At 40.9% G+C, this 15617-nt stretch overlaps 1 protein-coding gene across 4 annotated transcripts; it reads right to left on the bottom strand.

Moving 5' to 3' along the window:
- Nucleotides 1-857: 857 nt before the first annotated feature.
- Nucleotides 858-15115, bottom strand: tfg (trafficking from ER to golgi regulator). 4 transcript variants are annotated; one of them, XM_053328729.1, is made up of 8 exons: nucleotides 14983-15115; nucleotides 13067-13280; nucleotides 12715-12798; nucleotides 9836-9982; nucleotides 8844-9011; nucleotides 8485-8631; nucleotides 2258-2350; nucleotides 858-2147 (listed from the first exon to the last, which is right to left on the bottom strand). In XM_053328729.1, exons 2-8 carry the CDS (start codon nucleotides 13248-13250, stop codon nucleotides 1744-1746), a joined length of 1227 nt encoding a protein of 408 aa, XP_053184704.1. In that variant the 5' UTR covers nucleotides 13251-13280; nucleotides 14983-15115; the 3' UTR covers nucleotides 858-1743. The 4 variants fall into 4 exon arrangements, with proteins under 4 accessions (XP_053184704.1, XP_053184705.1, XP_053184706.1 ...); XM_053328730.1 differs by having other exon boundaries at nucleotides 858-2144; XM_053328731.1 differs by having other exon boundaries at nucleotides 2273-2350.
- Nucleotides 15116-15617: the final 502 nt, after the last annotated feature.

Here is a 15617-nt window from a genome sequence, read left to right as displayed (position 1 = left end):
TTGCCATGAGTTTCATCACATTTTGATTCCACTCTCATGTCTTTGCAGTAAATATGGCTAACGGCTAACTTAGCTTAGCACAAAGAAATTGCTGCTAGTCTACCAGCACCTCTAAACTAGTTAATACATTTTATCTTGTTTACTATTACAGGCCGGAGTCAGGGTAACAATTTCCACATTTCCAGTATGCCAAGCAAAGTTATCTGCCTGCTTGAAATAGATTCATACTTTGCACAGAGACACACGAGTGGTATCAGTCTTAATTATCTGCAAGCAAATTAATAAACCTATTTTCCAAAATGTCAAAATTCTTTTTTATGATGCAATAGCAGAGTGTTTTTGTGCTTAAATTCTGATCTCAACCTAAAAACAGAGGGTATGTAATACAGAAATGAACCATTAAGCCTATATAATAAACCCTGAAGACTATAAACCTATACAATAAATCCTAACTATCAATATTGCAGACTATTTACAGCGGTCAAATTCATCTAAAATGAGTGATGTCAGCTTGGCACTGATTACAATGAGGGTGTTAGATAACTTTTCTAAATTATCCTTAATAAAACCTTTGCGCTCAATTGCCCTCACTCAGTTAGACAGTTTGACATGAAAGACCAACCACATGCTCCCACGCCACATGTCTCAGCCAACCACAACCCTCAGACAGGAAAACAAAATAGGGACACCAGCATTACCACAGTTTTCCAAATCCGGTTGGGGGAGAAGGGGAAAAGGGAAGCCAAACTTAACAGACATGAACTCAGAAACCACAGTGTGTGTTGAGAGAAAGACAGTGAACTGACAGAGCCAAGAGCTGCACAGTCAAAACAAAAAAGTAAAAAATAAACTCCATCTGGGTCTCAATCATTTATTAGGTTCAAGAAAAAAATGTTACAGTTTATACATAAACAACTAATCTCACTTGAAGGTGGAATTTGCCTTGATTTTTTTAGTAAAAACCAGTGATAAGAGAAAGAGAAAGAAAGCAATCGCAAGCTTTACTGGAGGTGATAGAACAAGCTAAATAGAAGAAAAAACTTGTTTCATGACACTGGGATCTACAACTCCCATAAGCCATCACTTAGCTAGTGTTCCCAACATGGGGCAGTTTCATTGACAAATTATTAATACCGACATGGTGGTGAAATTGATCAAATAAACAACAAAACAAACAGACAAAACATAACAACAAGGAGTAACATTTCATTTAGGTAGTGTCTTATAAATGCATCGACGCACAGTAAACCAACAATGGCTGAGATGTACAACACAGATGCAGTACAAGGATGCTGACTCGGTAAATGAAGTGTTACCATGAAAACAACGTTAAACAACAGTTTGTGAAACAGCCTGTTTTGGTCTTCCAGGTGTGCGCATACAGACTGGTTACATTTTTACAAAGACAGATACAAGAGGGCAGAGCAGACAGTGGTGGTGACAGGAGACGAGGGACCAAAAAAAAAAAAGAAAAAAAAAACCCACAAAAAAAACCAAACAGGGAACGTATGCCAAGGCCAGAACACAGAGGTGTGTCGGAGAGACAGCATACAAACACTAACCATCAGACTTGGTGGGGGGGTGGGTGGGAGGGGGTTGCTTGTTTTATATTTGGACTTGATATTTGTACGAGGGGAGATGCAGAGCAATAAAGCATGTTTCCTGCACCCAGTCCAAACAGTTGGAGCCACATAGGGGGTAGGGAGTTTGGGTGTGTGTGTGAGGATCGTCCACTATCCTCTTTTACCGGTATCCGGGACCTGGCTGGGTGTAGCCCTGGCCGTAAGGGGGGCGGTTGCGAGCATACGGGTTAGCAGCTCCGGGTGGAGGGGTGACAGTGTTGCCCGGAGGCGGGGTGTATCCAGGGCGGGGCTGGTACCCAGAACCGGGCTGGGAGCTGGGTGGCAGGCTGTAGTTGGCAGGCTGGGAGGCCTGGGAGGTATAGTTTTGAGGAGGGAAGGCTCCTGGTGGATACTGCTGGGCTGCCTGAGATGGATGAGGCTGCTGCTGGCCACCCTGGAAGCCCGCTGCTGGGGCTGGACCTGGGGCAGGAGCCTGGGAGGAGGGAGGCGCATAGCTCTGGAACTGCTGCTGCGGCGGCTGTGGTGGACCAGGCTGAGGGGCTCCGGGCTGAGAGCTGTATCCTGCTGAGAGGGGCAGGTAGAAGAAACTCTCTTTAATGCACTCCAGAGAGGAAAGAAATCCACCTCACTTCACAACAAACCACAAATTTAATGGTGAGCATTTTTGCTCTTACCAGGGTATTGCATACCATACTGCTGCTGTGGTGGGGCACCTGGTTGCTGAGGCGGGTATCCACCTGGAGCCTGGTACTGCTGATACACCTGACCTGAAAACAGCAGAGAGAGAAACTGTCACCCACTATTCATTCATCTATGTGACATTCTAGCCTTTAGACTAAATTGAAGTGTCATATGAGATTCAAGACACTTCCATTTACACATAGCCACATACAGTATGTGTCTCGGTTGGCCAAAGCAGGAATCTGATTGTAATATGTATGTCTTAGTTGTGTTGAGCTATATGCAAATCAGGACAGCCCCACTTAAGCCCCGAGAGTGGTGGTAACCCACCTAAAGCTGCCAAAAACATTAAAACATTAATGACTACCCACAAACTAACACAAACATTTGGGCTGTTCCTGAAATCACTCACATCTTTACTTATTACGCACTTTATTTACCCTCTGCCATTTTATTTGAGTGTCCAAATCCTGAGGGTGTTTATTTCTCCACTACATAGTGTCTTCAAAAATTCCACAATGGAAAAAAAAAAAAAAGAGTAGTGTCCATGACATTAACATCGCTTTCTGCTAACAATCCCACAATGCAATAGGTTGTAGGATGCGAGAATTACTGTAGTGTGACTCCACATCTGTCAGTGATGAGGCTAAATGAGGGCGATTAGTATGTTTAAAATCTTAATCTTCTGCTCTCTATTGAGTGAACTATGAAGTGTGCATTATATACAGAGCATTGAAAAACTGAATTATTTTGGACACAGTCATGGATGACTGCCTACTCACTAACCCACACTGATCAACACTCTTACATCATGGTTTCACTTATTAGGGATCAGATTCATGTTACAACGGCCATTTCAATATGATCAAATACGGTGAAATCACTACAGCCACAATGTTCATTTCAGTGTAACTTAAGCTTCTATTATCAGAGGGGACAGACCATGTGCAGGCTTCAACAGATCACTTACTGATGTAGTTACAGTAAGTGTCTTGGAGTGACATGCATTTACCCCTTCTCAACATCTGGCTAGAATGTGTTTAGTCAGATTACAATGTGTCCCGAATGCATTTTGGCTGCATTTACACTTAGCTTTTTTGATACTGGATAGCTATCAATTGCACCCAAGACACATGAAGCAACTGTGTAAATATGGTTTCTGTATCTTCATGGAAACACCTGTGCAGCTGGACAGAATAATACACGAGTGCTTCCATAGAAACAGCTGCAACCACTTTGATATAAGTGTTTGTTGCTAAGAGTGCAATACCTAGAGAAATCTGTCTGTGGCACATTACAGTAAGAATTGGCTTCAAGCTATAGAGCAGCACACAGGTGCCCGAGCAGACGTAAACACACACACACACACACACACACAAAAGATTCAAATTCTCTTAAAACAGAGGCTGACGCATATACCTGCTATCAAGATGCTGTATACACATAGACGTGCATAACTCAACAGGCGCCATCCTCCTCACCAGACACGTCTATGTTTGCAGACAGTGACTTCCTGCTGCACTTTTACTAACCATGACTTCACCAGTCCACACTGCCTACGTGCACATGTGGAGGATGGTCACAATCACCTCGACAACTGTTCAACTCCACTCAGTGTTGTGACTTAAATAGTAATCCTTTAAAGGCCTCTGAAAACCCAAAGGAAGCCTGGAACATCATGTTACACATATTAGCCCATTTGAGTGGTGTGACGAATAATCGATACTATCTAGCTCGAGAGGGACGCCATTGCACAATCTTTTTTTTTATGTTTCAAAAAACATGGAAAGTTTTTCCTTGTTTTTTTTAATTAGCTTACAAAGTTTTCCATTGAATGAAGACTTGGCAGACCAATGTTCCCCTTTATACGAGACCCAAATCTTACCCCCAGTTCGCCTGCCTGGCATATAAATCGGGGTGACTGCACATGAAAAGCACAGAGAGTGAAAAAGAGCCACATCAGAGTCCAGTGGGTTTTTTTTCAAGAGCTGGTAAAACTGCTGCTTTTCCACTCTTTGGGAGGGCTGATATAGTAGTACTTACAATTCTGTGTCAAAACAGAACAAAGCTGAAAAGGAGATGAGGACCTCCTATTTAATGATTTTGTACTACTGTCAAAGAACCTTAATGTACTCAAGAATAAGCTTTAATGTTATATATACCTCCATACTGTGGAAAAAAATGATTGGTGATGATTTAAACATTCAAAGCAGCACTTCCTGTATAGTACATGCGTACAAAATTTACTTTTTATATTTAAATCCACATAAATAGTCCAAGAGGCTAATGTTCAATGTACTTACTTTACATTGCTCAAAAGGGACACAACTAAATACTGCTAAAATCAATTTAGCTTTGTAGTATCTTTTTTATAAGCAGAGCAGTGATGTGGCAACCATGTGTTATCTCACTGACAGCACCTTTAACATGAGCACCATGGTCTTTATTGTGTGAAGAGGCATGTGTGTGAAATTGGCTGCTTCTCCTGTTCTCCTTGGTCTGTAATCCATCATGAGTCTTATGTAAGAGCGATAGAAGGATGCGTGGCTGCTTGTTTCACCTCAGTGTAGCCAATAGGTCGGCCATCGGCCTGCTAAGTGTTCGCGGGACAGAAATGACAAGGGGCTCGCTGACAGAGCCGCGCTGCTTCAAGAGTGGAGAAACATCACGTTGGGAAAATGATGTTCATTGGAACAAAGCACTTGGCTGTAGTTCTGCTGACCTCTGAGCATGCCTTTATAAGGAGTCATGAGAACATGGTCTTATTTTTTAAACAAACATTTCACACCAAGCACATGTCTGCCCATCTGATAAAGAACCCCACGAAACTGTCTGAGCTGTTGAGACATATGTATGTGTTTATGGTTTCTTTCTCTCTTGCACAGACGTAAATTATTGCCAAGGGTCCATCGGCATCTGACAGACAACAGGTTGAAATCTTTACCATCTGCTTATGGATCTCATTAGCAGCATTCTCATGGCAACATGTAATTTAAGCTTGCATTAAAAGTGAGCTTAAGGCTGCCTTTAAAAAGCCACACATGCTCAGTTGGCATACAATCTCATGTATAACCGTTTTACAAATTCTTGTGCATCAACTGGCTGCTTTGACTTGCCTTGAGGCTGTCATACTGATAAACAGTCTCTGCATCCAGAGGCAGGAAAAATGTGAGGACAGAGCGTTTAATGTCTCCAAGTGCCAACCATGTGCAGCCTTGCTTGGCATAAGGAAAGAGATGAGGAAGGCATACTGTGATAAAGGCATGTATGAGTAGAGGACAAACTTTTTTGCCACTTTGGGGTTTGAGATATACTGAAATATCTAAAAACATATCACAAGACTAAAAGATGGTATGTAGCAAGAGTTGCCAGTCTATGTAATCCTGTCCTGCTTAACTTCCTACTCACACAGGGGATTGGGCACTTACTACCTCACATCTAGCTGCCAATATTAACAGCGATGGGAACTCGAAACTCTTCCCTGACAGTGGCAATTCCATAAAAAAAATCCCATCTTCATTTCCGTAATGGCATCCCTGAGTCACCACCTCTAGTAATGCCTGAGAGTAATGGTCAGAATCAGGGTGCAAAATTATCTTTTCCATCCACTGTCCTCTGGTGAGTCAAAGTTTAAATTATACCAGCCAATAGATAGTTTTTTTTGGTCAATGAGGGAAGCATATTTTACCAGCATTTGGCTTGTGGCTGGTACTAATTCTGTTCTCTGGTCAGAATCAAACAACAAACAAGCAAATAAGTTACTTATGATATTAAGCCGTCTGTTGTTTCTCCCATTCTTTGTGTTATGGAAGAAGAGGGGGAAAAAAAGAACCATGGATAGCTTTCTGTTGAGCTGGCCAACCCCATGACAGAATAAGTCTTCCTTCTGGACCAACTAAACTCTTAGGAAGCCCTAAGGTTTGGTCCTGTGCCGCTAACCAGGCCAAACCATAAACCACCAGTTAAATTGGAGAACTCATACCACGTGTGCAGATCGTGTCACAGGTGTGGTCAGACGTCAGTCCACTGACTGCTCTGAATGGAAGTAATGCCTCTCACACACTGGTACAAAAGGCATCTCCTATGCTCGAGTGGTCTCGGCATTCAGCTGGACCAAACCACGAGATGAAACCAATCCAGTCCATTTACAGCAACATGGTAATCAAAACAGAAGGTTTCACCTCTCCGTGACTCTGTGAACTTGACTGGGCCTCTTTTCATGACAAAAACAAAACACAGCAGATAATTCACTTATTTTGAAGGCTGGATACTGGCTTCTCTGTTGATGTCCAAAACACATCAATGAACCACACCACTGGGTGAGAGGTCTGCAGTACATGCACAATTCTAGTAAGCAAGATCAATTCAATGCTGGTTTGGCTCTGCATGAGATTTGTCGACAAAGAGAAAAATATAACAAATCTGCATCCTTATCATCTAAGTAAGGGATAAGGGAAATGGAGATGCAAAACTTTCCCTCTGAACTGTGTCCTAGATACTGTGTTGTTGTGAAAATCAGGCAAAGTAAGATTTGTTTTTACCATCGCACTGCCTGATCCTTCTTCATTTATCTCTATTTAGGCCTTGGGTTTGGGCCCAACATGTCTGCATTAAAGATTGCACACAGGGGAGTGCTGTGATAAGGCCTCCTCAGAGGAAGATAAATACTAATTCCAAGGATACTCTTGTTTACATTCTGGTGATTAAGATTCCACCACGGTTAGGCTCAAGGATCATTCCTCATTGAATGAAACCGACAGCAGAATGGATCAGACCAAAAACAGTTGCTTAGAGTTGCTGCAGTAAACTGCAAACTTCAGATGATGTAACTTGGTTATAAAATGCACAGTATATTCATCCTGTCTGCTAAGCTCCCCTATTAATTATTTTGATTGAAATTATTTGCTGCATGCTTCTTTATTTTCTCTGTTTCTTTCAGTTTGCCCTGCTCATATCATATTACCTCACATATAACATTATATATTCCACTCAATGAATATTTTACTCGATCTAATTAGCTATGGGTCTCTGGCAGGGTGAAAATGATACTGTCTGTAATCCTATGAGAGCTAATATGATGGTAAGTGACACAGACACTACACAATGGTATTATAATATGGTCTGAGGCTATCATTATACAAAATCACACATAAATATGCAATATCACAAATGTTCCGTGAGTGGGCACAACTAGGAGTGTCACATCTCACATGTAGGACTGTAATGACTGTGGCATGGGAGAAGTGTTTACCTTATAGTCATTCAGCAGTGGCAGTAAGCGTCACTGCTAAAATTTCACTTGTTAATTAATATGAATGGGCTACTAATGATTTTCAGTCACATTGTGCAAGCATGACAACAAACATCATCATGGAATTGTTTTGAATCATCAACTAGCGCATCAAACCCATGAATTCTTTAAAGGAAATCTACATGAAAAGTACTGTTAGAAGAGTAAAACAGTAGTGTAGCTTCTTTAAGGACTACGGCAGTGTGTAGTGTGTGTGCGTAAGGGAAGGCACTGTGAATATGAGCAGAGCAGAGGAAAAGGTTAGCAGTAAATATACAGTAAAGACTACAGTGTAGTAGTGAATAAATGCTGCAGCTTCTCAAGACAAGAAAAGTGGCTAACCTAATCCAACCTGGCTCACTAAAGATGGACTGAACTGACCTTTAAAGGTAGACCAGCTATTCTCATTTTAGTTTCAATCTCAGCCGCTTCTTAACAGAGAAAAGAGAGTCTGACTGCTGAGTCTCTGCCAAGTTAGACAGATCTTTAGATTAAACATTTTATGACACTGACTAACTTATAAATTACAGCTAAAATCATGTCTCTCTAGGTGGTGGACTGATAAATATACTGTAAGAACTAACCCCACTTATCCAGAATGTTTCAAAGATTAACTTCAGTAATTATGTCACATTACAGCAGATAAATACAACAATTTATAGTCTTTGGACATTTTAGAACAACATTGAAACTTTCTTGCTCAACGGGGGCTCACATTTTAGTGGAGCCACTTTGGTAGTAACGTTAGAGGAACATAATATGTAATGGCATCACTGTGAAAGAACATTTAATTGTGTAACCACCCACAATGCAGGGTTTCTGACTCCCTGCGGTCTTTTGAACAATATCCCACAGCGCATGCCTAACAGGCGTACCTTCCTCGTCAGCTAATATGCTGTGTTAAACATGGCATGTGTGCATGTGGCTCACCATCCATGCCAGCTGGGGGTGCCTGCTGTACTCCAGGATAGGGAGCCTGTGGTTGGGGGGGCACTCCTGGCTGAGGGGCTGCAGACGAGGAGGAAGCAATGCTGTCAGGCGTTCCTGAGCGCTCCTCTGGTGCAACCGCTGGCAGAGCTATAGACACCACAGAGGGAGACAGGCGTGCGCTGGAGATATGAATGCCTTATGTGACAGTTAAAACAAAACAGCGAGCGAGCTAAAAAACATCTGTTAAATTTAAAAGTGACGTGCCAGTCACGCGCCCTCACGAATAACAGTAGAGATTAAAGTCAGATTAATTTACAATAGCATCCTTAAATTTTCTGAGGTTGGTTAGTGTGTGATACCTGCAGGCTGGTCCTCGCTCAGGCCAAAAGCGGAGATGACATTCTTGCTGACTTCATCCTGGTTTTTTAACGGGTCGAAGGCTGACATGCTGGCGGCACTAACTGGGATCGCCTGTTTCACTGTGGTTTCTGCTGTCACCACCTTACCCTCACGTCCATCCACTGATTCTAGAAATGCAGCCAGGAAAATGTGTAAGCGCTGGCAGATCGAAATGGCGCAAAACATGTATGCCACGTTTTGCATGAGTCAATTATAAACACATTTGTTGTTAGACCACGAACACAAACATGTAGTAAAAAAGGGTATAAGGGTCTGAGTAATCTTCAAAAACAGATTTTTAAAATTAACATTGTCAAAGCCTCGTAAACCTTGACCTTAATTATAACTCAAAAAATAAATCCACCTGTTTGTCTCAGCAGGGTGCCAAAAGGCAGCATACAGATAACCGCTGCCCATTTCATTGCTTGATTCAAGCCAAATCACATTTGAATATGTACTTGATGAGAAGTGAGAAGAAAGAAAAAGCTACATGAAGTTACAGCTCACACAGGATTACAAACAGCAACTGAAAATCAGTACAGCAGCCAACTACCATAATGTAAAATGACTGCACACTGCCCTCAAGAAAATGCTTTGGTCATTTATGATGACGAGGGAAGGGCGTGTGTGGGTGTGAGTGACCACAGTTAAACTGGACTGAACTACAACGTACTGTATGCAGTTATGCAGTATGTAATTATACACGTGCTGCATGCTGTCTTTCCACAGAGCATGTGGCATGATGTCAAACCCGATGCCATATTTAAAAACTCCATATACAGAGAGATTTATCTGGCTGCGATAGGTTTAATCAGTATTGTGTGAACTCATTTGTTTCTCCTGTTTAAAACTATTCAGAGACCAGTTGTGTACACATATACTGCAGGAAGACTTGAGGCATTACAATGTGTAAATGTGTGTGTGTGTGTTCCTGTGTGGGGGGAGTGCTTACCACTGAGGGGTGCTGTAGCAGCCAGACCAGGCTCTGTGGGGGGCTCCAGGCTGTCCAGGAGGTTGTTGACTTTATTCCTGAGCTCAATGAGCTCCCTGCGCAGGTACTTCACCTGACTAGACTCCAAAGGCCGTGGCTGACCATTCACTGCAGATTTAAGGAAGGATTTAAGGGACACAAAAGAGCAAATTAAAGAGAATCTTGTTATCTGTTTGGGGACCGATTTAGAAAAGTCAAACATTTTTCCATCCCTGCGCAGCGTTTGTGTGTGAGACCTCAAGGAGGCTGATGGATAGAATTTGATTCCTGATCGCTTTTACAGAATACAGCAATCCCCTGGTCAGTACCATTATTAATGGGGCTTTTTTGTGCATTACTAAATCTGGATCTCATTAAGTCTGATCGTTCCCCACTTGGGACAATGCTGCCTTGAACTTAAACTTCCTTATTGATACAGATCATGGTCAAGAACTAAGTTACACCAATGAGCTATTAAGACTTTATGGGTCAGACTGTGTAAAAGTGTGTCAACTGGTCTGTCAGCTGGTACACCAAACTAAAAGTGGTAGGAAAACCAAGCAGCATGACCTCACACCCAAAAAGAACGCAGACTAACTAACTAACTGACTTACTGATAATACACATGATTGCTTGTAGGTAATTAACATGTCCCAATATACATGTGTGAATAACGTGTGACCTGGAAAAGCTGTTAGTTCAAAACTAAGTATGCGTGCATTATGAATGATGATCTGTCCCAATTCTGTTAGCTCTGCACTTGTAATATCTGGTATTACAGGGATCATCTATCACATGGTTGAATCTGCAAAGCCATTCACAACAAAAAGCTTCCTCCTCACTGCACCAGCTCTGCATTGAGCAATGCAAGAAGCCCTGGCTTGTAGGTTAGCTCGTCTTTCCACTAACTGTGTGTATATTTAAAATGTAAAGTCACACATAGTGCATAAATAAATAAAACAATCACATTAACCAATCTGTAGGAAACACAGTAAAGTTAAAATTATGTTCTGTTCCTCCATGCCTCATAATGTACTATGGCTTAGCAGAGTGACCCCGTGTGACCTGAACCACACAGGCCACTCTTAATTACTTTCAACTCTCATTTTCCCACTACAGAGTTGTAGACGAGTGGAATTTCCATTGCAGAAGACCGAATGTGAGAATGAAGATTGCCGGACATTCCTTTCTCGCACAAGTTTCTTGAGTTTGAGTGGATAATGCTGAACAGAGATGCACGGGGTCATGAGGCGCTGCGCTGAGACACGAGCTGCAATGAGATTCCATCTACTCTTGCTCGCTTTGAATATCGACACATGTCGGAGAATATCAGTTCCACGTGAGGGCGCGACATGTGATGACGAGCCATGGCTCGGCTTTGATTGGGAGAGGAAGTAAAATATTTTTAAAAGAAGAAAAGAAACAAATATCTCTATGGATCCCTGGCTAAAACAGCAGCAACTAGAGGACAGACTGGCTGGAAGAGCTGCACGGCAAACACGCTGTCAGTACAGATTCAAGAGCATAGTGAGTGTGTGTTACTGCATGTATAACTTTGTGCAAGTCATATTGACTTTTAGATCTAGATTAGATTGTTACATTTTACTGATTAAAGTCCATGTGTGCTACGCTTATGAGACGTTTTCATAGCTGATAGCAATATTTTGTACTCCGAACTACAATTTGATTCCTGGCATAATGGAGACACAATTAGGCTATATAAGAGCAAAGCACTGGAACATACTCCTGCCTTTAAATGAATTACATATACAGGAAAGAGAATAATTCATGAACATGAACAAAAAACACATGTGATATAGAAACAGCCTGCCAGGACATTAAAAACATATCATCAATAAAATTACCAAGTATTTAGATATTTACAGATGCTGACCCTCATGCGCTTATGGCCTTATATGGGCATGTATGCTTTGCTGTGATTGAAAAAAAAAAAACAATCCCAGATGGCACACTTGATCAGTACAATTAAAATAATTATGTGCAATATACTTTATCATTAAGTCTGCATGTGACTGCCTTCTTTACTTTCATGCCTGTAATGTATGTATGATAACAAAACTTGTAATTAAGTTTGCATGTTGATGGATAAATTGTAATGCTGAATGTGATTCAAGTTTTCATTGTTTTGTTTGTTTATGTCTGGAAAAGATCACATTTGTAACACCTTAGCTACATGTGTATGCCATGTAGCTGCTGGGCTCGTCTTGTTTTCAAGAAACAGAACCAGATTCTGATTCAAGCAATGGTCATATTATAATCTAGGTCAAGTAAGGCACTACATGCAAATACTCTTGTAAAAACTCTGAAACCTGTCAACACAACTTTATGTAACATGTTGTTAAAAGTGAGAAAAACAGGCTTCAACCTGATATGTGAGCCCAACTGGTTGTTTGGAGTAATGTCATTAATTCTTCTATGACCTACAGCTGAAGTCACACAGCTACAGGGCTATTGAATGATTGTGGACTAAAGAAGTGGAAGATATTTAAGATCCAGTATAACTGGATCTTTTGTCAAGATGCACATATCTATTATTTGTACTGTTTGTCTGCTGAACCAGCCCTTAGTGACACACAGAAATTCCACCCCAAATTAGTCATAAGGGAGTGCAGACAACTTTCAGACACACAGAGAGGTGTTGTGAAAAGCTTAAGCTGGACTGCCCTCCAGTGCCTGGTTGCTGTAAATGATTCTCCAATCATAGCAGATGAAGAATCATCTTAGTGTAGAGTTCATCATGACGAGGTTATCATGTGAAATAAAGACTTTAAAAACCTACAGGCTTACGGTGTGGGATTTCTCAAAGCAAAACATGAAAAGGAAATGCTTTAACGGCTTACCAAACAAAGTCAGTTTGAGTATTCTACTGCACTGGATTGCGAAGGAGAGGTCAGAGCTGTCGAAGATGGTGATGAGGTCATCATCTATATAAAAAAAAGAAGAGAGCAGATGATTCACTGTATAGCTAATTATCTCTACTTAACAAAATATGTTAAGATACCAAAACAAAAAACAACATTCACTCCCTTATTAGAATTACATGGTCAAGTGAACCAATGTAATGTTCACATGATCAGTACCAACTGCACCTGACTTCATAATAGATAATGTGTGTGGAAAACTCAACACTGACATTTTTACCCTTGAGAATAATTAGGGCAGAGCAGACATGAACCAGGTGTCCTCACTCACCTTCATCCTTGTATTTGATGGTAACCTCGTCGTTACTCTGCAGCTTGCCCCTGAAGACACGTTGCATCATCAGCACCAGCTCATCATAAGTAATGTCCTCGTTATGGATAGGGATGCGTCTGATGTCATCACCCAACTGGGCTTTGATGATCAGCTTCCCGCTCAGGTCCAGCTGGCCGTTCATTGTGCCGTCCGACCTCTTCTGCTCCAACCACTAAACAGGGGTCACAGAGGAAGTAGTTTTAAAAACAACCAATGAAATAATAAGTCCATTGATTCGGTTTCCAATATACACTTTATTTATGCGACATGCTGCATCACTATGGCTGCAAGATAGTGGTTACAGTCATAATGATTATTTAACACAGTATTGGTCACAGTTTTATATGCATTCATTTTTGAGAACAAAATAGCATAATTCCAAATGGTCAGAAAACCTTCTCCACTTTAAATGCAAGATTTCTTAATAGGTACAATGGGAAAGTTTAAATCTTGAAATAAAAAGTGACTTCATGAAACATGTGTGTTTAATATCATCACAATAAATAAAAGCAACTAAATGCACTTATCATAGCCGTAAAACTGAGGCCCTGGGTAAGAACAGATTAGTGTAAGTCATTATTTTGATTAACATGTGGTTGTTACATTAATAAGTATGATTGGGTTATGATGAAATTAGCAGCTGCTCTTGACATTGATTGGGCCTTATTGTCTTGCTTGAGGGCACCTTGACAATTACAAATAGAGGGAGCATGCTTCCCTTTACTTTCAGTCCCTGGTAAACAGGATCTGATTTGATAGTGTTCACTTCTAAACAATGAGACTATCTCCCCCCCCCGGGGAGATATAATCTCTGTCACAATAAGAGGACAATCCAATCAAAGCTATGCATATACAGTTACAATACCACGCAGTTTCACTTCATCTGCAGAGTCTAAGGGTCAAACCACGCCAAATGATGTGGCAAAGACTTTTCTAAGCTATGATAGACCTCCTGACAGACTTTGACCCTAGTGGCTCTTTCATGGGGATCATATATGAGATATTAATTATGTCATGTGTATAATCACCTTATTAACCTTCTATTTCTGTGATGAAGTGAAGAAAGCCTGCTGACTGTGGTACATCAGTGTGTCTCTGCTTGATCATATGTAGTCAGCAGCCGGATTGACTGTGACAATATATTACTGTGAATTCAATCTCAGAGATGCTCCGGCTTTGCATGTCCTGGCCAGATGAATAATTGGCTGGATGCTAAGGGTTATGTGGTAGCTAACGTTTAGCAGAGCAACTACGAAAACACACAGATGTCGACTGAGATTAAAAATTGGTAAACTGTAATCAAACGTTTCAAATGTCTCTCACATTATTTATTTTAATGATGGCAAATCGCAGAGTCATCTGTCAATGGCGCACATACTTTCTCCTAAAAGTTTGCTAGGCCAGTGTCAACGATGACAATACAAACTACACATTATGTTTTAAATAAGATAACAATATAGTTAATATTCCACTGTATTACGTTTGTTCACCACAAAATAATCTGCCTCAATTTCAGCTTCGCGTTGTTAGCAATCTGTCAGCAAAAACAGGTTTTACTGTAGCTCACTGTGTAATAGCTACCATAAATAAACAATCAGAGCTAGGTAATCCATTACACTTTTAAAATAACAATACATCATCGTCACTTTCCTTACATCAGAACAGATTATCTGTTAGTCGTGGTGTGAATCTTTTTATAAGTTACTTCCCATGAATCGCTCCCAACACCTGTTTGGATGAGCTAGCGTAACATTAGCCAGCTAACGCTAACTGGTTAGCTTGCTAGCTAGTCACATACAGTCAATCAATGATTGCAATAATACTGTGGTGTGGTTAAAACTACGTTCGACACCAAACCCAAGAAAGCCTCTCACCTGTATCTGACGACTTGACCACGCTGTACTTCACAGGTTTACCCAAACTGTGAAAATGAAATCTGTTAGCTAGCCAAGCTAGACCCGGCTACCAGCATCAGGAAGTGTCCTCTCGGCTGTCAACGTCACCCAGTACGTGGCATTCACTGAGCGCAGCCGCACACGATCGGGCACAAAGTGCGCTGTGATTGACTCACCAAACAGTGATGATGATCAAACATCACTCCCAAACAAATTTAAGAACAAAAATGTACTTTTTATTCCGTTCACAAAGCATTATTTATTTAAACACACAAACATGTAACTCAGGCCTTCTGATGCTGAGGGAAAATACCAGAAAACATAACAATAGAGATAGATGATTACCACCTTGGCTGTGATGGTTTCCATCCTTTTTTTACTTTTAAATAGCCTATAAATTCATTCATTTATTAATTATTTAATTTATTCAAACCGTTGAAATAAAACAAAGTGTATGTCTGGGATCCCTCATTACATGTTGCGATGTCTAACAAAACAGGGCTTTTTGAGGCTTTAGGAGAAAACATACAGCAATAAATAATAAATAAAGCAAAGGTTTGATGAAAAAAAACTTGGATAAGAAAAAGAAAACTGTGTCATAAATCTGTTTTTTT

This window comes from Scomber japonicus, chromosome 11 (genome assembly GCF_027409825.1).
Source record: "Scomber japonicus isolate fScoJap1 chromosome 11, fScoJap1.pri, whole genome shotgun sequence".
NCBI classification, from domain to species: Eukaryota; Metazoa; Chordata; class Actinopteri; order Scombriformes; family Scombridae; genus Scomber; species Scomber japonicus.
This window is presented reverse-complemented; position numbering and strand designations above follow the sequence as displayed.